This window comes from Carex rostrata, chromosome 5, assembly GCF_964058835.1.
Source record: "Carex rostrata chromosome 5, lpCarRost1.2, whole genome shotgun sequence".
NCBI lineage: Eukaryota > Viridiplantae > Streptophyta > Magnoliopsida > Poales > Cyperaceae > Carex > Carex rostrata.
Genome location: NC_135922.1, coordinates 3,819,652 through 3,846,072, shown reverse-complemented (window position 1 = coordinate 3,846,072; position 26,421 = coordinate 3,819,652). Strand labels below are relative to the sequence as shown.

General features: G+C 31.7%; 2 protein-coding genes and 1 long non-coding RNA gene across 7 annotated transcripts; 1 reads left to right on the top strand and 2 right to left on the bottom strand.

Moving 5' to 3' along the window:
* Positions 1-5,691: 5,691 nt before the first annotated feature.
* LOC144553716 (uncharacterized) lies at positions 5,692-8,120 on the bottom strand. The gene is made up of 3 exons (XM_078301923.1): positions 7,141-8,120; positions 6,930-6,984; positions 5,692-6,816 (listed from the first exon to the last, which is right to left on the bottom strand). The coding sequence occupies exons 1-3, from the start codon at positions 8,118-8,120 to the stop codon at positions 5,692-5,694; spliced, it is 2,160 nt and encodes a 719-aa protein (XP_078158049.1).
* Positions 8,121-15,224: 7,104 nt separating this feature from the next.
* LOC144554783 (uncharacterized) lies at positions 15,225-16,606 on the top strand. 3 transcript variants are annotated; one of them, XR_013511746.1, is made up of 3 exons: positions 15,225-15,515; positions 16,118-16,270; positions 16,357-16,606. It is a non-coding gene; the product is annotated as an uncharacterized LOC144554783 (long non-coding RNA). The 3 variants fall into 3 exon arrangements; XR_013511744.1 differs by having other exon boundaries at positions 16,108-16,270; XR_013511745.1 differs by having other exon boundaries at positions 16,101-16,270.
* A 4,808-nt stretch (positions 16,607-21,414) lies between these two features.
* On the bottom strand, positions 21,415-25,139 carry LOC144554669 (uncharacterized). Of its 3 annotated transcripts, none has more exons than XM_078302983.1 (8): positions 24,831-25,137; positions 24,324-24,495; positions 23,864-24,043; positions 23,563-23,643; positions 23,095-23,258; positions 22,862-22,998; positions 22,322-22,437; positions 21,415-21,846 (listed from the first exon to the last, which is right to left on the bottom strand). In XM_078302983.1, the coding sequence occupies exons 1-8, from the start codon at positions 25,025-25,027 to the stop codon at positions 21,598-21,600; spliced, it is 1,296 nt and encodes a 431-aa protein (XP_078159109.1). In that variant the 5' UTR covers positions 25,028-25,137; the 3' UTR covers positions 21,415-21,597. The 3 variants fall into 3 exon arrangements, with proteins under 3 accessions (XP_078159109.1, XP_078159110.1, XP_078159111.1); XM_078302984.1 differs by having other exon boundaries at positions 24,324-24,474; XM_078302985.1 differs by lacking the exon at positions 23,563-23,643 and having other exon boundaries at positions 24,831-25,139.
* Between the last annotated feature and the right edge of the window lie 1,282 nt (positions 25,140-26,421).

The following is a 26,421-nucleotide window of genomic DNA, read 5'->3' as shown; positions in this document are numbered from 1 at the left end:
TAGAATATTTGGGCGGACCCGAACTCAAAATTTGATTTGGTTAATTCTAATTCTTTAATATAAAATAAGCCTTGAGATTGGTGCTAGATGAAAAATGAACGGTTGAGATTTTTCAAAAGAAACAAATATGCATACATAGATGTATACGGTGCGAATCCATTCCGACGGAATCAAAGGGATATGTTATAAATCATTCTCTTTTAATTATTGATGTATATGTATATGGTGTGAATTTCTTCTCTGTTAATTATTAAGTTTCTTTTATAACTTCGAATCGAAGTTTTATAAAATATTATAGTGTCGTACGAATATTATTATGTGTTTTATAATTCGATTCTAAAATTCAAATAGTTCAATATCAAATAGTATATAAGTCATACTTCTATAATTTATAATAAATCATGATTTATAAATTTTATAATATTATATTTTCAAATATTTCACGTGTTTAATCTCATTTATAATCTCGAATAATTTGATATTAAATTATGTATGTTTTTACATAAATATTTATCTATTCAATTTCTATACTTTATTTATTTATACGAATCTTATTATTTTTTTTTCCTAACTCTTATGTTGGTAACGAATTTCCATGGATAGTTATAAAAATTATTTTAAGTCTGTAATAATAATGTTTCTAATATACATAATATCATATTTCGTTTATATTACGAAATTTTAGATTCGTTTTATATTGGTCAGATAAATCTGAGCATTCGTTAATCTAATAAAATTTTATTTAGGCAAAATGATCAATTTAACAATTAAATAATGTTTTAAAATTTAGGAATATAACAAATATATGTTGAAGTAGTATTTTTTTGTGTTGTAAACTATCAAAATTTCATATAAATACTAAAAACATGTAATCACATAACAATTAAAAACTATAAATTTAAAATAATTTACCAAACTAAATTTATATTACATAAAAAAATCTAAAGTTATATCACAAGTTAAATACAAATATTTAGTCAATTTTTAAACAAAGCTAAAGATATCACAATTACCCAATAATTAGTTATCAAATTTACACAACTATATTAGACATTCTAAACAAATTTATCAAATATAAAACATATCAGAATTTAACCAATTCATTTGAAATCATTTATAATACCAATAAGAAATCAAAATAAAAGAAAAGGACGCTCAGCCTTTATTATTTCCTACAATTTTTAACACATGATATATGATTAGTTCAAAAAATGAAACTTTAATCATATAAATTAAAAATATTGAAAAGACAATAACCTGTGAAAAATCTAATGGAAAATTCTTGTTAAGACAATTGATAAATAACACAACAAAAATTACATTATCATTTGATACCTGGTGTTGACAATCCATACATATATATTCAACATCAGACTTTGGTTTTCTGAGTAATAAACCACTGTTACATTATGTTTTTGCATGATTACTTAATTTTTATTTTTATTTCCTTCCATTTTTTCTTCTTTGAATTTTGTATATATCACTCTGTACAGACTCTTATATTACACCGTTGGTGTAATTATTAATGGAATCTGAGAGCTCGACTCCCTTGTTTCTCTTTCAAAAAAATATTCAACATCGATCCATTACTCTTCTCCTGAATATAAAGTAATTATAATATTTGTATAAAAACATAAATTATTTATACATGGTTATATATGAATATCTGTAATTTAAAGTATTCATATATAAAATAATATATTTGTTTAATAAAAAAGAAAAGAAAAAAAATAACATATACTCACCAAGCTTCCATGGCGAAATTTTTTTTATACATTGTAAATGATTAATGTGTTTTCATTCTTTAATTATAATTATAACTAATATTAAGTTGTTAACTAAGATAGAAATATTTTTTTTAATAACAAAAATTAAATTCTCCAAACTAGAAATATCTCTTTTTTATGAATAATTGGTTTTCTCTAATATCTAATATATAAATATTATGTTATATTTTTTTCAACTCATATGCTGTTATTATTTTTCTCACGTGATATTTATAAAAAAATTTTTGAAACATATATATTTATAAGAGTGAGTCTATGGTACTATGCATATCACGGGTTGTTACTGTGCTACAGCTCTATATTCGAGTTTTTAAATCCTAACGGTCGATCCGAACCGTTCATCTTGTTCTCCATATTAATATGTGTTTGGAGACCAAATTTTACATTTTTTGAAATTTTTTTACTATTTTTTTAAATATTTAGAAAATCACTTGATCTGAAAATTCTGGACCATCCAAAAACAGTGATTTTCAATAAATCTAAAAAAATAGTAAAAAAATTTCAAAAAATATAAAATTTGGTCTCCAAACACATATTAATATGGAGAACAAGATGAACGGTTCAGATCGACCGTTAAGATTTGAAAAATCAAATATAGAGCCGTAGTACGGTACCAAATCGTAATATGCATAGTACCATAGACTCACTCTATTTATAATAGTTAAACTAGTTATTTTGATGTATCAAAAACATGCAAAAGAATAAAAAGTGCATGATGAAGGAAAATAAATGAGTGATTCTTCATTTAAAATGGATGACGAATTATCTTCTCTCGCTTAATGCACTTAAAATAACATTATCTTGAATGAATCGTAGACAAAAGAAATACATAATTTTGTACCTAGGTATTAGAAAAATATACATTTACAAATAGTAACAGTTGGAATTAATTAATTGACAAGTCACTACTTCCAGTTCCACATGCATAACAACCTGATGTTGTGTTGCATGCTACGACAAAACAGGTTATTTAAAAAATAAAAAATGTGGTGTGCCCGACCTGTCAGTGGTTTGTAACGCTTTTTGTAATTCCCATAGGTACTTTTGAACGTCAAAAATAGTATTGGATTATAACTGTTTTAAAATTAGTGACTAAAATTAGCGTTATTTTTGCTAACTAATTTTAGATTAACACTATTTTTGCTGTTTTGAAGATTGCATCCAAACAAACATAAACTCTATATATAGTCCGGTGTACATTACGGTGGCACTTGTGTGTTACTGGGGTCAGCTGTCAGCATGTCAGTGACTGTACAGTATACTACATTTTTTTATAAAGCAATAAGGGGATCATGGAGTTCTTTTAACATAATATATATTAGAATAATTAAGATCCGGAACTCTGAATGGCATGTAGACTGGATTTTTTATTGTAAGGATTTATAACACTTACAAAGAAGTATTTTTAAACATTATATCATTACACTTTGAGCCGAGATTTCCATTAATATCCAATATTAAAAAAATAATAGAAATGCCCACAATTTTGTGGGAATTATAAAAATGCCCAGACCACAGCAATTCACTTTTTTCTGGACCGTTAAGATTCTCGGTGTTCTCAGTGGTTGAGAAAAGAAGTGGACCGCCGAGAATCTCAGCGATCTGGGCATTTAAATATTTTTTTTTCATATGAGGTGAATTTGTTGAAATTGAGTACTTATTATTTAATGTATTGAGGAGAAGAAGAAATTGAGTAGTTGTTTAATTAAGTTTTTAGTTTAAATGTGTGTGGATATTTTTTTAATTAGCATCAAATAAAACATAGCGGTCAATGTGAGTTATGTTTTGTGACGAGTCTCAACCAAAGATACATGCGGTAGAAGTAATTCCAACAAATTCATAGCAAGATTATCCCATGGTCTAAAGATATAACTCGTAATTTTTCCACCATAAGTACCTCATAATATCTCTATACTTTCAAATGATTAGTTCAGAAGATAATTAAGGAGTTAAGCATATGCAAAAGTAATTATATAGATGCGTTTATTCCTCTATGTTATGAAAAAAACTGACGAAGTACATCTTTTGTGGCCTAAGATACATATAATAAGATTAATGATTGTGATAACAAAATTCTTAGAGTGTTGGAATTAATTTTGAAATATGAAAAAAAAAATCTTATTGTTTCAGTAATTTGCATTAATACATTAAATTCTTAAACAATCTAATTAAAAATATTTATCATTTCTTATCTTCTAAGAAAAAATCAATAAAACTTGTTTTCATACATGTTACATTTGTTCCGTTGATATCAAACTGAAAATCATTGTATAATTATCAAAACATAACTTGTAGATCTTTTTGTCATCTTGATAGTATTGTGGCACATATATAATATATCCAACTGCACGACATACTAACATCTATTGCACAAACTGATTTGATTGTGTTGTGATTTTTTGATAAAAAGAATGTAATTATAACTAATATTAAGTTGTTAACTAAGATAGGAATAATTAATTTTTAATAAAAAAAATTGTATTCTCCATATTAGAAATATCTTTTTTTATATAGTTAATTGGTTTTCTCTGATATCTAAATATTATATTATATTTTTTTAAACTCATATGATATTATTTTTCTCACGTGATATTTATAATAGTTAAACTAGTTAGTTAGAAGCATCAAAAAGCATGCAAAAGAATAAAAAGTGCATGTTGAAGGAAAATAAATCAGTGATTTTTCATTTAAAATGTATGACAAATTATCTTGTCTTGCTTAGTGCACTTAATTTTGTACACACTAACATTATATTATCTTGAATGAATCGTAGACAAAAGAAATACATAATTTTGTACCTAGGTATTAGAAAAATATACATTTATAATACAATTTTGATGGTATTTTTTTAGTTAAGAAATATAAGCAAGATTGAACATAGAAAAATAAAATGTAACTCTAAAAACATATAAAAGATGAGTGGGTGCATGATAAGAGAGAGAAAGAAAAAGAGTTGATATATCCATTTTTTTTTTAAAAAAAATTGATATGTTAGATATAAATACTTAATAGATATCAATATTTGTGCGCACCAATTGTAAAATCGTTAGTGATTTTTTAGAAAGTGATCCCGATAATATAGTTAGAGTTTGGAAGATTTATGAGAGATTTTACTTGAGAGACTATTATGAGATTCCCTTAACAGATTCTCTTATAATTAGATATATGATGTTCGTTGAAAAATCAATGCAATGTTGTGAGAACTTCAGCTAAGTATTCTTGCTCCTGAAAGGGGTACCGAATCTACCTTCAAACCATTTTAATTCGATCGGGCTTAATTGTCTTAGATGGACGAGGTTCTTGAGATTCGCACCGGATTAAAATAAATGATCGATCCGGATCAATCATTCTACCAGGGCAAGTACTTGACTGGATCTGAATTTCCTAAAGGGGTGAAGCTTTAATTTAGCTAAGCACCAGCATGTATTTATTTTGACATTTTTCTCAACCGTCTGATTGCATAAAGAGTCTGTGATTATTTTTCCCTTATCCAACGGCTCTGATTTGTTATAATTTTTCCTGAAAATTTTTAGAGGGGAATCATCTATAGAACTTAATGTAGATACTTATGAAATTAAGTGTGAAAAACAGCGCAAAATAAACTCACATGATGAGGATGCACATGAAAAGAAATATCTCATGTGAAACTTTGTTGAATTATAAATAAATGTGGAAATTATATTTTTGACTAATGGAGTGTAATTTGATCTTTTCCAAAGAGAATAAATCGATAAGTTTCGAAAACTGATCAAATTGCAAATCAACCAACACCAATAGTAGAAAGAAAAAAGAAAACATGAAATTCACAAACATATTTGGAAGAATATTTGGTGACACAAACTTAATTTTTGAAAAATAAGAGGGGACACAAGGTAAGCAATAATTGTGTACATGCCATCACTAGCTAGGGTTCGTTCATCAAACATTTTCTAGCCAAGTTTGGTTCAATCCAAACACAGTCCAACGGCTTTGCTGTATCACAAAAGTTCACTTCATATCTCTTGCTTTTCATGCAATATGATGCACACGTCTTGGTTGCACCCAAGTAAATTGATGTGAAGAAAATCTTGTTCGACCAGCTTTTGTGTGGCGACGGCGTCTTAGCGAAAGAACTTCTCGGATCAAGAAAAAATGTCCAACCTGCAAGGTCTTCTACTTCTATCCATTCCATTTTCACTCTATCCAACTTGAAAACAATTGTCTTATCATTTAAATAGCTTTCATCACAAAAACCATCGTATTTGAAAACCGATACCAAATCACCGCACAACTCTAGCAGAAAGCAATCTTCGGTACCGATAAAATAATTATCATCCCCATAATTAACCAATTTTGGTTCATCGAGCATTGCCCACGTCTTTTCAACTAGATTAAAAATCCCAAGCTCTCCTTCCTCTCCCAAGCAATATAGCTGCCCATGAAGAAAAACAGGATTTGTATTGGCAATACAAAAAGGAATTTCGCCATCATAAATGACAGTCCATTTCTCCTCCCCAATGTGCCATACATGGATTTCAATAATGGCATTATCACTTCTATCAAGACAAATTCCCATCACAATGTAATCTAATGAAGTTGAAATTGATGTAAATATGATACCATGGAGATCTTCATCAGTTATTTCTAGAGAGGGTAGTTTAATTACATGTTGAATCATTGGGTTGATCATGAACATTGAATAATCATGACCGAGCACGACAACCCAACCATGTTTGGAACAAAGCATTTGAGTAGGGAATGTAGATGAGGGCAATCTAATTTTTGTTGTGTACTCTTTCCCATTTAAAGGGTCAAGCAACTTGTATGTGCCATCCAATATTTCATGGTACATGAGCCATGGCCATGTTTTCGCCATTGGTATTGAATCTGAACTCAAATTCCATGCCTTACATACTGCAAAAAGACGTACGGAGTCAACCAAAGACACATGCGGTACAAGTAACTCGAATAAATCCGTAGGAAGATCATCCCATGGTCTAGAGATATTGCTCGTGATTTTCTCCTCCGTAAGTACGTCATAATCTCTATACTGTGAAATGATTGATTCATAAGATGATTAAGCAATTAAGGATATGAGAAAGCAATTATATACATGCATTTATTTCTATTTGTTATGAACAAGACTAAAGAAACACATCATACCTCATTTAGAACTACTGCCAGAGATTCAGAAGATTTCGTAATCATCTTTCGTGGCCTATAATGCATATAATAAGATAAATGATTTTGATGGTAAAATTTTTAGAGCTTTGGAACTTTGAAATATGGAGAAAAAGAAAAATCTTATCGCTTTAGTACTTAGAATTAATAAATTAAATTCTTAAAAAACCTAAAGCTAATTAGCATTTCTTACCTTCTAGGCACAAACCAGTAAAATATGTTGTCAAATTGCATTTGCTCTGTTAATATCAAACTGAAGGTCATTGTATGATCATCCAAACAGAATTTGTAGATCATTTTGCCAGCTTGATAAAATTTCGGCACATAATATATACAATTGCACGACACACCAACATCTATTGCACAAACTGATGTAGCGTAACTCTTGTGCGATAAGAAAAAGGCACGTTCGCCAATGCTCTCAACCATCAACCATTTATCGGAGGAAGTGTCTAACCGGTAGATATCCATGTTGATGATTGGGCCCATAAGATTGCTGTACATTCTCACCAAATAAATATGCCCGCGTGATTTGATGAAATGTGTACTAACCAAGTCAGTTCGGGGATATAGAGCCAATGTTGGTCCCCTTATGGTTCTCGAATCTATCTGACCTTTTAGCAAGGACGGGACATCAAACACAGTAACACGATCAACACTATATGCATATAGTTTCCCGTCGAAGATTACACATGTTTCCCCGATAATAAGATTCAAATCCTCATCAAGAATTAATTTAGTCCACTCCTTGTCATGCAGCTGGCAACACATAAGAAAGGGTTCTGGTACTCCATTAGTCTCATGCTCTAATGTTGCTCTAGTGAATATGACCGTACAATCAGAGTGATTGGGAGATGATGAGAAAATAAAATTGGTATTGATATTGCTCAGCCTGTACTCTCTCGGCAAAGGTGGGAGGTGAACTTTGGACAAAGAGTTCAGCTCGAGAAAGAAAAATTCTCTGCTTTTTTTGTCCCATAGAAATAGCCATTCATCGATGCAGCCGAAGCATAGCTTTCTTTTAATATCATATTCTGTCTTCTTTTCTTCAATGTTTGCTGCCATCGGATCGATAAAAGTTACTGTATCCTCTTTTCCTCCGTGACTCTTAACAATCCATGGTTGATTAAAGAAGTTAGATGGAAATGAGCCTCCATTTTTACTTGTGACCATTTTCGTCAAGGAAATCCATGGTTGATTAAAGAAATTAGATAGAAATGAGCCTCCATTTTTACTTGTGACCATTTTCGTCAAGGAATATATATATAAATATGTAGGCTCGCCTTTCTTGATTTTCTGTTCAAAAAAAGTTAACTTAACAAAATAACACTTTTGATAAGGTAATTAATAAACATATTCTCTCCATAAGAATATCATAGAGTTAATTCGTCAGAGAGTTGGGTGTCATTATTTCTCTTTTGTTAATATTTCATAATTTTAATTCCAAGTTTATGTAAAGATGAATCAGAACAATTCCCATACGGTTTTAAAAAAAATTCAAGTTTGTTTGAAAAAAAATTATAGTACTTTTTTTTGTTCATTGTCTCATACCAGAAGAACTATTTGTACAATATTTTTTGTTCATGCAGGGCTTGAAAAATAATACTAATTAAGAAAAAGAATAATTTTGAAAATTAATGTTTTAAACATGGTAATACCAGAATCCTTCTCTCAATTGAAATAAAAGGATACTAATTATTCCAACTAGAACACATAGCATTACATTGTTTTCGTTTTCGTTTTATGGTTCGTTTTTATTGGGAAAAATATTCGGTAATTCAGCATTCCAATTGAAATTTACTTAAGCAGGAAAAATTGTATAGTGCTTTAAGCATAACAGATTGAACTAAAGAAATACAAGAACAAAATAGATATAATTAGAAGAACTAACCAGAACACTTGATTCCTCTTACTAGATCAAAAGAGAAGCTAGCTAGGTGACAATGTCGAGGTAAAATTATAATCTGCAGTTTCAGAGAAGCAAAAGAGAATATCCTGCAAATTTTGAAGAATGAAATATATATATTGGAAGTTCTTCTAATTAAAATTAGAACTCCTAATTAATATGGTATGTTAATAATATATAGCATCCATATATATATTTCTATTTTAGAAACCAGATTATTGTCAAATAAGAAGATTAAAAATATCGACACAAGAAACATTTAAAAATAAAATGAATCGCTTTTCGTAAAGAAAGAAAATATAAAAAGAATATTGACTAAAAAAAAGAAAGCAATGCAATATTTTGGACTGAAGGATTGAAATGATTTTTTTTTTTTCTTTTTCATTTTCTAATCTTAGATGTACCAGTTTTTCTACAACTGGGACATCTATTTTTGCACCTGCTTTCTCGTGTTTTAATATAGGAAACTAAAATGATTATATTTTTATCATAACTATTTTTCTTTTTGTAGCAATTATATTTAACTAGTACAATTAAAGGCACGCTCTTTTTAACCACAACTATCTCAATGCTTCATTCCTAATGAGTTTCTGTTGAAGCATATCTCAGATTCCCGGCCTTCTTTTCGTCGACTTTCGATCAAGACTCAAACTGCTTTTTCTCACAACTATCAAGATTCTGTTTTCTGGTAATTAGTTAATTATCAAATACAAGGTTCTGAGACAACCTTTTCGGGTTAATAGTGCAAAACATAGATCTTAATTGATCTTTTTGACGACATATTGCTGTCCATGCATGGTGTGCTAACAATTAGATAGTTATAAACTAGCTATTTTGTAAAAATTCAATGAAATCCTGTTAGAGAAAATAAGTAGGAATCTAGAGAAAAAATATATTTAGATATCTGCGGACAAGTTTCTGAACAAATTAAAGCTGTAAATAAAATATAAATTTGAAATCAAACTCATATGTTGGATATTATATCATGTGATACATATATGTCATGCATATAAAAAGATAAGCTGCTGATATATGATTAAAAAAAAAAAAAACTCAAGATAGTGAACTCAAGTTCTTGGAGCAAATGAGAGTGTATATATAGTGAAACTTATGAATGTAAATGAGCTGTGAAACTAAGTTTTTCGTCTACATTTTTGTTAACGATCTTTTCTTTATTTAGAGGAGGAAGAAGGCTAGCCTACATTCATGAGTAAAATGGTTACAATCAATCATGAAGGCTTGTTCCCGTCTAACTTTTTCTACCAAGCGTGGCTTATGCAAAGTAGTTATCGAGCAAACCAGACTACACAAATCTTTATTGACCCAATTATGGAAGTATAAAAGCAAAGGAAATAGCTCAGATGCAAGGGACAATGTGCTTTGGCTTCATTGATGAGTGGCTATTTCTCTGGGATAGACGAAGCAATGAATGCTTCTTTCTCGAGCCAAACTCTCTACCAAAAGTTCACTGTCCTCCCCTCCCTGTATGGCCCAACTGCTTAGTAAGTTTCAGTCTTTCATCAAATGTGAATCACCGAGATTGAACACTCATAATGTTGGATTCCCAAGCTTTTTCCTTTATTGCCGTCCCAATGTCGACAAAACGTGGACTAAGCTACCAATTGAGGGTTATTATCGAGCTGGAGAAACTATTGCAATCCATGAAGGGAAACTTTATGCTCGTAATGGCAATAATGTCGTTGTATTTGATGTCCCATCCTTGCTAAAAGGTCAGATAGACATGGCGACCGTACTGCTCCCAAAGAGACCAATGCATCCAAGAGCTGACATATCTAGTTTGAATCTTGTTGAATCATGCGGGCACATCTATTTGGTGGGGATAAAAATTTCTCTTGGCGAGATGAGACTAGCAAATTACATTGACATCCACCATTTGGATGTTACTTCCATGTCATGGCTGAGAGTAGATAGCATAGGTGACTGTGCCTTTTTTCTTGGAGAGCGTTATTGTTATGCATCGGTTCGAGCATCAGATGCTGGAGTTGACAACAATTGCATGTATTATATGTCGTTCGTCAGAGGAATAAAATATAAATGAAGGATTTGTAAATTCTATTTGGACGATCATACTGTGACCTTCATTTTAGTACCAGATGGAGAAACTACATATGATGGCGTATTTTGTTGGTTTTTGCCTACAAGGTGAGAAATGCCTACTCTAAGCAAAATTTCCTAAAAACTGAAATTTCCACAATTTGGTATTTAATCTCAGATTTCTGTTTCATGCTGCTGTTATTTCAAAGATGGTTCTGCCTAATTTCATTTGGGCTAATTTATCCTTCTATATTTTTTTACATCTCTTGATTGTTCTTAATATTCAATAACAGTTCAAACTATTTGGATAGATCTTTCTTTTTCTGCACAATATATCTATTACAATGTCATTTGTTGGTCGATGTTGAATATCAGTCCTATCTGCAAAAACACAGCTTATAATTTTTGCAATTAGTTAAAGTTTAAAAAGATGATTTAACTTATTCTCAATAATCTTTCATTGTTATCATCTGCCAAAATAACAATTGCTATAATTATTTGTTGTTGATGATGATAATGATCATCATAGTCATCATTGTTTTACTTCTATAATGAATGGCCTTATTATGTGCCACAGGGCAAGAAGCATTCAGAAGTCTTCAGTAAAATATATACTAGTTTTAAATAAGGTATGATGTACATTTGTTAGTATAATTCACAAAATATTGAGACTTACATCAATGCTTTTGAATGATCTGCTTCCCATGGTTTTGTTTTCAGGTTCAACAGATAATCCTTCACTTTTCTATTTTCACATTTCAAGTTGATTTTATTTTCAAGTTATAATGAAAATTAAGTCTAAATAAATCACTCACAGGCTACCGGATCAGAAAATAATGACATACTTGCCGAGGAAGAATCTTTAAATGATCCAAGGCCATGGGACAAGCTTCCTATAGATTTGTTAGAGTTTCTTCTCCCATGCCTGTCTTTGGTTGATGTTGTGTGCCTTCCTTCTGTTTGCAAGGCATGGAGTATGATTGCAAACCAATTTCCAAAGGCAAAGACATGGCCATGGCTCATGTACCATGAAAAGGCAAGTGGCATATGCAAGCTCCTTGACCCATTTTATGTGAAAGAATATCGAACAAAAATTCAAAAAAATTCGTGGGGATATAACACCCCATTTAGAAGGATAGGTTCTTGTTCTAGATGGCTATTTCTCAGTCTTCATGATAAATCCTTTGCTCCAGGATTTTATAGAACTACCCCATTTAGAAGGACTTAAATATGGTTTCCATGGTGCCACAATTACTTCAGTTCCTACTTCTCATGATGATTGCATCGTATTTGGATTCTCTAAAATCGACTTTTTACAACTCTGTTGAAATATATCAATGGCGTCTCGGTGAGAAGAAATGGAACGTGACATCAATCGACATCCTAATTAATTTTCGTTTTATGGCAGCTAATAACAATCCTGTATTCTTTCATGGGGAATTATATTACTTGAGGGTTTTAGGTGATCTCTGGGCTTTTAATATTGAAACAAAGACCTTCCGGTTGCTCGATATTCCAAGACACATCGTTTACCCGGAGAATGTCATTTCTTCTACCCCGCAAGAGGGCTATTTGCTGGAGTTAGACGTAGATCTGGTGTCAGTCTTCATATTCAACTATTCAAGTTACGGCGTAAGTGTTTTCAAATTGAACATAATGAAAATGGACACTTTTTCTTGACCATATATAGGGGTTCTTTCGCTATGCCTTCGCCGCACAAAAGTTGGTCCAACAAGATATTCTTTTCAGCATTTCATTATGCATACAAGTACATGTGCAACCTACTGTATGGAAAGCAAAAGGTTTAATATGAACTTCACTAATATGAAGAAGCCACTTGACTGTGTTTGGCTTCAGCCAAACTTGACTGGTAATTAAATTATAAATGGATAAAGCCTTTTAGCGAAAGGTGTGAACACCTCTGAGTTAGCCTTATAATTCTATCTTATCAGATTTATTTCAATTTATTTTTTTACATCTCTTTGAAAAGTGTCACACTAGTGGAGAACATACAATTAGTGTCGCCTTAAAAAACCGACACTAATACTTTAGTATCGGTCGTTTACAAAAAACCGACACTAATAATATTAGTGTCGGCTATTTAGATGTAGGCGGCACTAATAACTGAGAATTAGTGTCGGTTGTTTAATGTATTAGTGTCGGCTATTTATAAACAACCGACACTAATACTTAACAATTAGTGTCGGCTATTTATAAACAGCCGACACTAATTCTCACTTATTAGTGTCGCCTATTTATAAACAGCCGACACTAAAGCTAAAAAAATTTCATTTTAAGTCCCGCGCACCTCTTTCAAACGCACGCCTAGGGTTTAAACATTCACTTCGCTTCACGCTTCTCTCTGATCTGATCTTCTCAGCCGCTTCTTCTGCGCATGTTTCACGAAAAGGGGCGTAACTTTTGATCCGTCCGTCGGATCAGGCTGAAATTTTGACAGGAACTCCACAGCTCAAAACCGGATGCAAAACCAATCTATGATTCGTTTCGCATTCTGCGGGCTCAGATTCGCGATCCGAGTCTTCCTTCATGGACTTTTGGTATAGTCTTTATAATTTTAGAGTTTTTAGGGTCTTTTATGTATCTTTTATGTATGTATTTTCTGTTTTAGGGTTTGTATGATAACAATAAAGGGTCTTTTATGTATCTTTTATGTATTTTCTGTTTTAGGGTTTGTATGATAACAATAAATGAGCAATTTTGATGATATTTTATTTAGTGAGTGTTATTTGTAAATTATGATGAATTATTTGATATCTTTGTTTTATATATAGTTCAGAACAAAAAATTTCATTTTTAGAATTTTCTATGATTTATAATGAATTTTTAAAATTTATTTTTTTAAAAAAAAAAAAACATTAGTGTCGGCTATTTATTAAAAAGCCGACACTAAAAGTTAGTATTAGTGTCGGCCATTTAATAAATAGCCGACACTAATGTATTACTTTTAGTGTCGGCTATTTACAAAGTATTAGTATTAGCCCGATTAGTGTTGCCTAATGTCCGACACTAATACTCATAAACAGCCGACACTAATTCCAAGTTCTCCACTAGTGTCAGCACTCTATATATATTGGTGTATGTTGAAGGAAGCACGACAACTTTTTTGTTTTATATAGGTGGACATCCTACATTATTGTCATGATGTCTACTACAACTTCTTGTAATATAATTGCCATTACCATCTGTCATTAGTCTTGTTCATATGGAGGAATTAAATCATCATTTAAGTCATAATATATAGTATAATAGGAAATAATTCAAGAATTATGCTTTACCTTTTAAATAAAAAGGAAACGTGTGTGTAGAGAGAGAGAGACCGGCTAATATGTTTTCAGTAGCACTTTGGTCAAAATGCAATAGGCTCAAATTTAAAAAAATATATATATATTCAAAACATTGATCTAAGTAGCTTAATAAATTGATTATATATTAAATTTGTAGCATACCAATTTTTATTATTTTAATAAAAATACTATTTTGTATGATTTTTGAAAGATGTTCTTTTCTATCCTAAAATATTGGTATTTTTTATTTTTAGGCTAAAAAATCATTTTTCAAAAATCATAAAAAATAGTAAAAAAAAAATTCCTAAAATGGTAAAAGTCTGTATTCTACAAGTTTAATATATAATTAATTTATTGAGCTACTTAGGTCGATGTTACGTTACTTTGGTACTACCAGTTTATTTTTACATTTATTTTTGTGATTTGAATGTTTAAATAGTCGATCTGATGTACTCAAAATGTTCTCCATAATAAAATATTCTTGAACACCAAGTTTTACATTTTTTTAGGAAATTTTTACTTTTTAAAAAAAAAATTAAAATCACTATTTTAATAACAAAAAATTAATGAAAATTAAAAAATATGAAAAAAATTGATTTTCAAAACTTCTAAAAAGTAGTAATTTTTTTTTCTATCACATCAAATATAATTGCCTTCACATAAGCTGACTAGACAGATACTCTTAAGAGTTAACAGCTCAATTGAAGTCACAAATATTAGTAAATTTTATTGAAGGTGGGGAAAATAATAGCCAACGTCCCAGACCACCAATAATTTGGTGGATAAATGAGGTCTTCCATATTTGCAAATATTACTCAAATTATATATATATATACTCTATATGAGTAAGGCTACTCTACTTTGCAAAGCAAAAGACCCCTTGTGCTTTGTATTTCAGACCATTGGATCTACTTCAAAAACTGTGCAGATGAAAATAGATTTGATTTCAATTTTGTCGCTGAAATGAGAGGAGCGCCTCTCCATTAACTGGACGGTCCAGTAAATAAAGAAGGCCCCAAACCTGTACCCCTCCCTTTCCTCTCTCTCACGCCATGGCAGCGACCTCCCTTTCTCCTTTTCTCCATGGCAGTAACCTAAATCTAAATCACACCAGAAATCTTCACCACCGCTCCTCTCTTCTCTCGGTGCCCACTTCTCCAAGAACTGCTTTTCTCCATCTACAGCGAAAACCTTTCTCCTCTCTCCCGATGAAGCTCTCTACAACGACAACCTCTCTTCTCTCTCTAGCGTGCTACAGATCAGTTGCCGATCAGCGACCCCTTTTTCTCAGACCTAAAATTGGTAATCTCTCTCTCCCTCTATCTTGTGTGCATCTGAAATTAATTAGTGACTGTTGTGCTTGGGGAATCTCAAATTGTTGTGCTGTTATCGATTGATTAGTTCAGTTGGTGTCTAAGATCAAATTTTAGAAGTGTGTTGTTGTGAGATATTTGAATCTTGTTTTGAAAAATTCAGCTATGTTTTTTTATTGGATTTGTGTTTTATATCTGTATTACCTGTGAATACCAGACTTAATTAGAAAACTGACATCTCATGCATGGTTTAGTTTGTAGTACATGACAAATTAAAATGAGAATAAGAAGCAGAAGAATAATAAGAAAAAGAAGAAGAAATTTTTTGAATGTTTAAATTTTAACTTGTATTTTGCTGTGTATGCAAAATCTTTGAATGTTTAAAATTCATTTATGAGCTTGGATTTTGTTAAGAGCTTTTACTGAATTATGAACCAATTAGGAGAGCTAAGGGTGGATAAACACCTGCAAGGGTGGATATAACACTTGTTTGTATTAAAATCTTTGATACAATGTTTACTGTATGCAATTGTGCAATTTTGAAGAATGTTCGAGATTGTCTAATATATTTCAGTTTTTAGGAATATCCAGATTTGAACATTTTTGTGTAAATAAATTGGAGCTCAGACAAGCTACTGGTACCAGGTGACATAAGGATCTCAGGCAGGAATATGCAAAATGTCTGAAGTGGCAAAGTGGGAAGGAAGCTCTGGCACTCATTAGTACATGTATGAAGTGGATAAGGTACTTTCTTTAAAGTTGAAACCTTATGCTAAATTAATAATGAAAATAAGGAATAAAAACTTATCTTATTTTCTACTTCCTGACAGAGCCTTGAAGAATTGGACTTTCCTAAGTTTCGGGACCCCTTGATTCATTCCTTCATGCTTGTTCAAAAATAATGCATCAGTGGATTTTACGGTTCATTTGTGGTAGATTAAAAAATAGTGTCTGGTATTGAGAAAAAGAGTTACAAAAGAAAATGCATCAGATTGGTGAAATTAAATTCTGAATTTTTTTTCTTTTTCATTGATGTTGTTTATCAATGATTAATGTTGTATGGATTATTCGAAAAATCTTGCAATATGCTTTTGTGGTTTTTTCAATTTTTGTCTTTGAACTTCGATTATTTGGTGTTGTATGCACCAAGAAAACGTTTGTCAGAGGAAACTCAGAAGCAGCTGATGCCTTTCTTTGTTAATTGAGTTCATTCTTTGGTCTAATTGTTCCAGCCCTTTCACACAATGATTAAACAACACAATAAGCATTATTTTGGACCACATGCTTCAATGCTAGAAACAAAGTGTCGCTGCCATGGCATGAGAGAGAGGAAAGGGAGGGGTGGGGGTTTGGGGCCTTTTTTAATTTACTGGACTGTCCAGTTAATGGAGAGGCGCTCCTCTCATTTTCTCTCATTTCAGCGACAAATTTAAAATCAAATCTATCTTTCATCTGCACAGTTTTTGAAGTAGATCCAATAGTCTGAAATACAAAGCACAAGGAGGCTTTTGCTTTGCAAAGTAGAGTAGCCTTACTCCTATATGAGTATATATATATATATATAGAGTTAGGCTGGGGTGCTATGGATAGCATAGTGGCCTCTATGCTACGGCTCAATATTTGAGTTTTCAAAATCCAAACGGTCGATCCGAACCGTTCATCTTATTCTCCATATTAATATCTGCTTGGAGACCAAATTTTATAATTTTCTGAATTTTTTTACTATTTATTAAGCCACTTTGAAAATCGCTAATCCAACGGTTTTACTGTTTTGTGCAGCCACCGTTGGATCAACAATTTTGTAAAATACTTAATAAATAGTAAAAAAATTCAGAAAAATGTAAAATTTGGTCTCCAAGCAGATATTAATATGGAGAATAAGATGAACGGTTCGGATCGACCGTTTGGATTTTGAAAACTCGAATATTGAGCCGTAGCATAGAGGCCACTATGCTATCCATAGCACCCCAGCCTAACTCTATATATATATATATATAGAGTACGGCTAACGCGCTTCCTCTAGCATATGGGCCGAAATGCTTCCGGTGGAAATTTGAAATTTCAAAATCCAAAAAGTCGATCTGAACCGTTCATCTTCTTCTCCATATTAATATCTGCTTGGAGACCAAATTTTACATTTTTCTGAAATTTTTTACTATTTATTAAGCCACTTTGAAAATCGCTGATCTAACGGTGGCTTAACAAAACAGTAAAACCATTGGATCAGCGATTTTCAAAGTGGCTTAATAAATAGTAAAAAATTTCAGAAAAATGTAAAATTTGGTCTCCAAGCAGATATTAATATGGAGAAGAAGATGAACGGTTCAGATCGACTTTTTGGATTTTGAAATTTCAAATTTCCACCGGAAGCATTTCGGCCCATATGCTAGAGGAAGCGCGTTAGCCGTACTCATATATATATATATATATCCTCTGGCTTATAAAGCCAATCACTAAAAAAAAAATCGGATTTAATTAAATTTAAGAATAAAAGAGTCAAAATTTATACCATAATTCTTGCTAAAAAATGTAATTTTATAGTTTTACTTAGTAAATATGCAATTTTTTTCAAAAAGTAGAGAAAAAATTAAAATAATGAACACCTAGCATATCCCTAACTAAACTGCTTTATTTTTTATTCTCTCGTGTTTACTCGATTTCTTTGTTATTTTGTGCTATATCTTTTTTCCGTGTCCTGATAAAAATATATTGTGTGGGATTCTGGAACAAGTAAGAAAACTATTTATATTTGAAGGAAAAAAAATTCAGTATTACAAAATATCTATACAAAGAAATGTTTTCTTTTTCTTTTATTAACCAAACTAAACCCACAAAAACAATTAAATTGGAAACACATGAATTGTTAAAATTGGGTTTTTGATCTCATGTTGTACGTTAAAATTGATAGTGTTATTTCAGGAATCGTCAGACATTTTTTCTTATCATATAATTAAAAATAAGTAAATTAGCAAACATAGATAAAAAAGTTAAATATATTTATTTTTATTGATTTTTTCTGATTTCTGATTTTATGATTTTATAATTTACGCAAAAACATAATAAGTTGCGTTTGCTTAATTTCAGAGACACTTAAATCAAGCGTCAAGCATCACTGATTTATGATTAATTGATCATGTAAAACTTGTTTCTAGTTTCAATGCACATGCAAAACCCTTTTCGATGAGAACTTCTAATGAATAGTTGTAAAATATTCTATAAATTTAAACATCAAGTACACACATGTTAACATCGTGCTACAAAAATTTCAATATGCTTGGCGCGGTTGTAATAAAAATTTAAAGAACCAACTTTCGAAAATGGTAATTATAAGAAGTTAATTTATTTATTTCAATTAAAAAACCATTCATTTAGGATATATATGAAAGAAGCATGTTTATTAATTCCCCCAAAATATAAAGACATCCAAACTTTAGAGGGTGGGCAGTTATAGTTTTAAGAATATATATATCTCTCTCTATATATATATATATGAGATGGCTAAAATAAGTCATGGTGTAAAACGCGTTGGTGAGCTATAGCACTATATTTATATTTTGAAAATCCAAACAACCGATCCGAACCGCTCAACATGTTCTCCATATTGAAATGTGCTTGGAGACCAAATTTTATATTTTTTGGAATTTGTCTACTATTTATTAAGTTACATTGAAAATTACAGATCCGACGGTCCAGAAACTTTTACTGTTTTTACTGTTCACAGCAAAACAACCAATTTCAAAGTGGCTTAATAAATAGTCAACAAATTCCAAAAAATGTAAAATTTAATCTCCAAGCACATTTCAATATAGAGATCACATCTAAAGGTTCGGATCAATTGGTTGGACTTTCAAAATGGAAATATAACGTGGTGTAAAATGCGCGGTGAGCCATGGCTCACCCAAGTCAATCTCTCTCTCTACAGAGAGAGAGAGAGAGAGAGTCTTTAATTTTATATTGTATACGTAGTAGTCTTATGAAAGAAATGTTTAGTTTCTAAAAATACATAATTACTAATTCACATGTTCAAGTCAGATATACTCACAGAAAATATATACTTAAAAAAATATATGCATCTTTTTGCAAAAGCTAATATACATTAAAATTGATAATCTCTTAACATAAAGTCACTTTAATTTCGTAATCATTTTAGAAATGATGGTGGTGGTGGTGGTGGTGGTGGTGGTGGTGGTGGTGATGGTGATGATGATGATGCCTTGCCACTATTGAGCACTGGAAAGTTTGAAGTCAAAAAAATTTGCACCAATGTATTTGTACTAGTATAGTCTTGATTAGTTTCAGCTAATTTGAGCTATCCTTCACACAAATTCAACTTTTGATTAGTTGGCATTCAACATTTTGTATATTGTTGTCAACTAATCAAAATGTTTGTTTGTCAAAACTAATAGAGTTTCCGTGAATCCGGCCGGATGAATGGAGTTCTTTCCTACTCATGAAAAATGAAATTGACTATTTCTTACGACATGCATTATATAATTTCTTCTATTTTGTCGCACCACCGCCTTCTCTCTCGAGTTCAGATCCAGTGAAGTAACCCAATCTTTGGGTTTTAAATCGGATCATCCGATTCGAATCCGAAATAATCTATTCGAAGTGAAGCACACGTATCTCGAGACATGAATCCGAATTGCGAAGCAATTTCGATTGATGGATTCGAACCAAACGGTATCCATTCAAAACCCAGAGATTGGGTTACTTTAGGGGATCCGGACCCGTGGCGTTGTGGGGTGTTCATGTCAGCATGTCAGATTCATTGTGAACTTTTTATTTTATAAGTTTCCACCAGAAATTAATTATTGTAAAAAAACTTTGCATCTCAAATGATAACAATCTCCAAATATTCACACCCAAAGGAGCAAAGCCAAGTGGCCAATCTTTTTTATTAATAAAAAAATATAAAATATACATCGACAATAATGAACGACTTTGGCAAAATTCGAAATCTAAGAAAACCGCTATGGTTTATAACGATTTTGAACGATCCGAAATTCGACAATATCCAACTTGGGATTCAAGGTCCAAGTTCCCAACCCAAAAGAATTTTAAAAATATAATTCTATTTTTCTTTTTAAAGAACTTATAAAAATGTACTTAAACTTCAAATATGTTTTATTTCTATATTTTCCTCATTTTTTTATAAAAATATACTTAATATTTAAAATAATCATAAAATTATGAATCATTCAAAAATTTTGCCCAGTTATGCAATCCTGGCCCAAATATATTTCAAGAATTATAGCATCTCAAAAATAGATTTTAAACGGAAATTCACATAGTAAACATAGTGAAACAAAACACAACCTACCGATTTTTTTTTTTAAAAAGGCGGCTCAATACCACTGAATCTTTTGAATATAGAAAACAAATACAGAGTTTAATATTAGAAAAAGTAAATAAAACAATTAAACCTTAAATTACATTTGTATTTTTTTTTTATAAAGCACTTTACTTACAAATGCTAAAAGACAGTAAATTATGTTATTTTAAATATGATATGAATCAAGCAAAAAAATAAAAAAATAATATGATATGACAGTTTTTGGAAATTTAGAGTCCAATTTAAAACATGTGCAACAATTGCAGTGCATGTTATTTCACAGTGCATTGCTATTTCTTACCATCCATGTGCATATCATGTGCAACGGCTATATTTGGAAAAGTAATTAACCCATGCATAGAAATAAAATAGACTCGTCATTTACTTGATTCTATATGCTGATAAAAGTATTCGGTGCCTGAAAATGAACAGGCAGTACCAGCAAAAATTCAGATTCAACACAGTACTGGACTGTTTAGAATGAGAACTGAGTCGTCAGTTTCATTCTGGCACTCAAAGCAAACCCCCCATATTCCAAATATAACCCCCAATCTCAAGTAAATATATTCCACTTTATTTACGAAAAGAAAAAACTCAAGTAAACAAAACAGTTCCATTTAAATTGAAACTGGTACCATAATCCTCCAAAGAGGGACTTATTTCATATGTAACTACAAATTTTTCATGAACTAATTTTATTCACCAGTTTACAATCTATCAGCATTACACCATTTAATCATAATTTCGAGGCATTGGCAGTTGATCTGCTCAAAGCAACAGCTGCCTTTGATCCTGACTGTCGTCCCAAATGCCGGCAAATAAATTCACCAGCTGACATCAGCTTCCCCAAATCGACATTGGTTTTGATCCCTAATCCATTCAACATGTACACTACATCCTCAGTTGCCACATTTCCCGAAGCACCTTTTGCATATGGGCACCCACCCAAACCGGCCACCGACGAGTCTACTACGCTTATACCCATCTGTTGAACAGTTAATAGTTAAATTAGTAATAAACCTTTAACAATAGGAGTGTTAATGGTACCCTTTTATCTATTTACCCGACTCGTATAGTATTCGATAAGACCGGTACGGGTAAGGTTATTTTTGTTAGATTATCGGTACGGACAAGGGTACCCGTTACCCTTTTATATGGGGATGATGCATGATATGATATAGTTTTATTCATGGCCAGTATAACTGTATAAATCTATTGAATGGCACCCTTTTATCCGTTTATCCGACCCGTATCGTATTCGATAAGATAGATATGGGTAAGATTTTCTTTCATTAGCTTATCAGGTACGGTAAGGGTAGAGTTTTTTTTTTTTTTTTTTTACGTTAACTTAACGAGTAAGGGTATGAAAATGGTTCCACCCGACCCATTTCGTACCCATTGAATGGCACCCCCATTTAACAAGGACAAGAAGATAAGAAATTTATTAGACTATATAGCACCTGGAGAGAGATGAGAATATTAGAAAGAGATTGGCCATAGGTGTCATGGAAATGCACTCCCAATTTCTCTAATGGTACCACAGCCATCACAGCCTCTAGCATCGGAACCACTGTACCTGTTTCACAAAAGTAAATATATGAAATCAGTGACTACATTTTCAGTATAAATAAAATAATACTTGTTTGCTTTGATATCTTGAAGTCTTGTTAATGCTCTATGCCATTTCTATAATAGACAATTTTAAATACAAATAATGTTATGCATATTGTATGCTATACAATTGTAAACCGCATACTAATAAAATACACCATCTATTGAGATTTTGCACAGATAAACATTTTTTTGGGTACAAAAATCATTCAGGTGACAGATCAGTGCTGTTTCGAGTTTGACCTCGTAAATAGTCAAAATTTCACACACTGTAAACACTAGTCTTTTGTCAGTTTTGAGATTCATGCAAAGTGCGAATCTCAATGCAGATTAGTGGTACTAGCAACTGTTAAGGATCTGAAATTAAACAAGCATTATATTATACGTACCAGGAGTTCCGACGCCAATGGTATCACCAAGAGAAATCTCAAAGCAACCCATCTCATGAAGCGCTTTTGCCACATAAGCCACCTTTGAAGGAGGTACGGGGCCCTCTACTGGGCAACCGACAACACAAGATACATACCTAACATATTATAACAACTTAGTTCCAATATATCTTGTTTTGTGACATATTATGACAACTCAGTTTGTGTGTGTATGAGAGAGAGATGTGGCTTACCCACGAACAGGAATTGCATGCTGCTTGGCAGCAAGTGTGACATCTCGGTACCGCTGAAGACTCTCATCAATGGTACAGTTTATGTTTGACCGAGAAAATGACTCTGAAGCAGCAGCAAAGACTGCAACTTCTTTGGCACCTGATGCTAATGCAGCCTCAAATCCCTAATGCAACAAACTAATAACCATTGAGAAATATTAAAAAAAAATTGTAAAGTGCAGTTCAGAATGTGAGTATTGTGTATCAGTGATACCAGTACGCGAACTGAATAAAATAAAAAGAAACCGAAACAAAATAATTATTCTAACAGGGTCAATTAAGTAATTATTCTAGTATTTAAGTTTCCCTTAGAATAGAGTTTTCTAATTTTCATTGGTGTCAATTGACCCCACAACCTTAGAATGTCACCCTGCCACTGTTTGTAAAATACCCAAATAAAATACAGAGATTACTATTGCGAATATTTACTTTGAGATTAGGAGTCAAAACGGGAAATTTGACACCATCAACATTTTGTATTGCTGCCATGACATCCTTGGCATCAGCGAGCTGTGATTCAGAAAAAAAAAAAAACAAAACAAAACAATTACGCACTGGATTTACCAATTTCGCTCCATTCTAATTTTTTTACAACAAAATGTAATTTCAGTATCTCCAATACTTCAAATATCCAAAAGTGACACAATATCATCCTCAATTTATTATGTTTGCATTTATACACGAGACAAAAATTAGAAGGATTTGACTGCTAGAAAAACACGGTTCTGACCTGAGGGACCCACTTAGGAGAAACGAAGCTTGTTGCCTCTATAACTGACAATCCAGAAGAAACCAACTTTTTTATTAGCTCGATCTTGACAGATGTCGGTACAATGCCTTTTTCATTTTGCAACCCATCTCTCGGTCCCACTTCTACTATCTTTACATATTTAGGAAGCCCCCTATAAGACTGTCAAATGTTGAATTTTAGTCCACCATCTTCCAATTATTTAAAAAAAATGTAGTTTTTGAAAAAAAAATCAACTGAAATTGACGTTTACCAGCAATTGAAATTTTGGTTTTTTTTCGGTTTTTAATCTGAAATAGTTTTGATTTTGTAAGTGCCCGACACCAATGGTATATTGCTGTTACCATTGTACTGAATAGTTAACTTGGTCAAAGATAATACTTTTAGAGATAAATAGATACAGTGCAAAAACAATCGAGCAAAGAAAAGTATCTCCTAGCACCTGTCTTGAAAAATCTGTTTTTTCTCGATCGGTGCTAGATGTAGTGTAAGAACGACTCTGTGTGTCTGATAAACCACCTGTAGAATCAATCCTTTGATTCCTTGCGAAGGAAGGGTTTTTATAGAATTGCTTTGAGCACAGGGTTTCCTGTCTTCTCCATTGATAGTTATCCCTACAACATCATAAAAGAAATTAAAAGAAACAAATTAGTTCATAAATAAGTAAATAATTTACAAAATGAGTGGGCCTATGTACTATGCATAGCGCAAACTCAATTTTCATATGAAGTAAATTTACAAACTAAATTTTGCATTTTTGTAAAAAAAAAAATTTATATCAAGTGATTTTTTCAACCTACACAAAAAAATAGTAAAAAAATTCTAAAAAAAATATAAAATTTGATCTACAAGTACAATTTCATATAGAGATCATGTTAAATGGTTTCGATCAATTGTTTAGACTTAAAAATTGAGATACCAAAATGAAAATAAACATTCTAATGCTCACTTGCAAGTGTTAGAACTGATGCAATCTCCCTTTTCATCAGTAAACTTCATAGAACTATTAGACTCATGAATCATTGTATCTACCCGATGATTTGATTCTTCAAGGCTCGAACCGAGAGAAGATATACCCCAACGGGAATGGGATAGAACAACCCTGCGCAAGCTGTAGCTATTCAAAACTTCTCTCGCCATTGCCATTGCCACGCCAGCATCATCAGAGAACCTTCAATTCCATTGCTGCGATGCCATTTGGGAAATCGATCGATTCTTTCTCCGACTGAAAGTGGCTGATTGATTATCGGAAGAGAGAACTTCATTTTTTTTTTTTTTTATATTCTTTTTTTGAGGGTTGCGTGAAATTTTGGAGTTCAAATCCATTGCGGTACAATACCGTGTAGAATAAGATATGTATCGTCTGATTTAAAATGACACGAATCTTAAAGTAGATCTCTGTGATTTAAATACGTACCAAAATGATTTTGGCTGGAGGTACCGTAGGGATGGATACTCACCTGAACTTGATGGGGCCCATTGGTCAGTGAACTAGTAAGTTGATAGATGGATGGATATACTTGACACATCAGATCAGACGCTACAACACGGAGAGAAAAGAAAAATCATTGAATAATTAGAGAAAGTAAGATAAAACGGACATGGGCTTGCTTTATTATATCATAGAGATGGAGAGTGTGAAAGGCCCAATTTCAACTTTCTCAGCCCATTGGCCCAATTTTATCTCTCATTAATAGTGCATGACTAGATGGACCGATAATAAGAGACCTCTCCAGTTGCCGGTTATTTTGGAGAAAAACAAATTGCCAAAAGGTGTTAAACAAATTAAAAAAAATAGCAAATTAGAAATTTATAGCGTAGATCGGTTTTTTTTGTTATCTTAAATTCCTATAAACTAGCTAGCCAGAGGCCTCGCTACGCTTCGGCAAAATTTTCCAATATGGAGAGAAGCGTATAAAATTTTCCGGTTATTTTGGATTATTACGTATCTCCATTTTCAAAGTCCTAGCAATCAATCTGAGCCATTCAAGATTATATAAAAAAAATAGTAAACAAATTCTAAAAAATGTAAAATTTAATATGCAAGTACATTTTTCATATGGAGATCATGTTAAATGGTTCAGATTGAATAATGGACATTGAAAACAAAAATATTGAGCTGTATACGGACCAATATGTGCTATTCATAGTATCATAGTCTTCTTTTTATTTACTAAACTATTTATTTTTAATAATTTTGTAGGTACTATTACAAGCTCATGTGGGGAGGATGGTAGAGGGGCTAGATCTAAATCTATATCAGCAATCTCTCCACCTCAGTAGAAAAACTTGAATCCTATATATCAAATGCAAGTATATCTAAAAGAAATTTAGGGTAATTCTTGTAAATTTTGATTGATTTTTAATTTTTGCATGCAAAAGCTGAATGCAATTATTAAATTGTCTAAAGAATGAGTTTTTGTGTGTGTTTGTTTGTGTTGAAACCGAGAAATTACAACCCGAATCAGTTTGAGATGTCCCATATAAAGTCAATTCCATAATTTTTTAAAAGTTAAGCTCACAACCTACTTTGTTTGTAT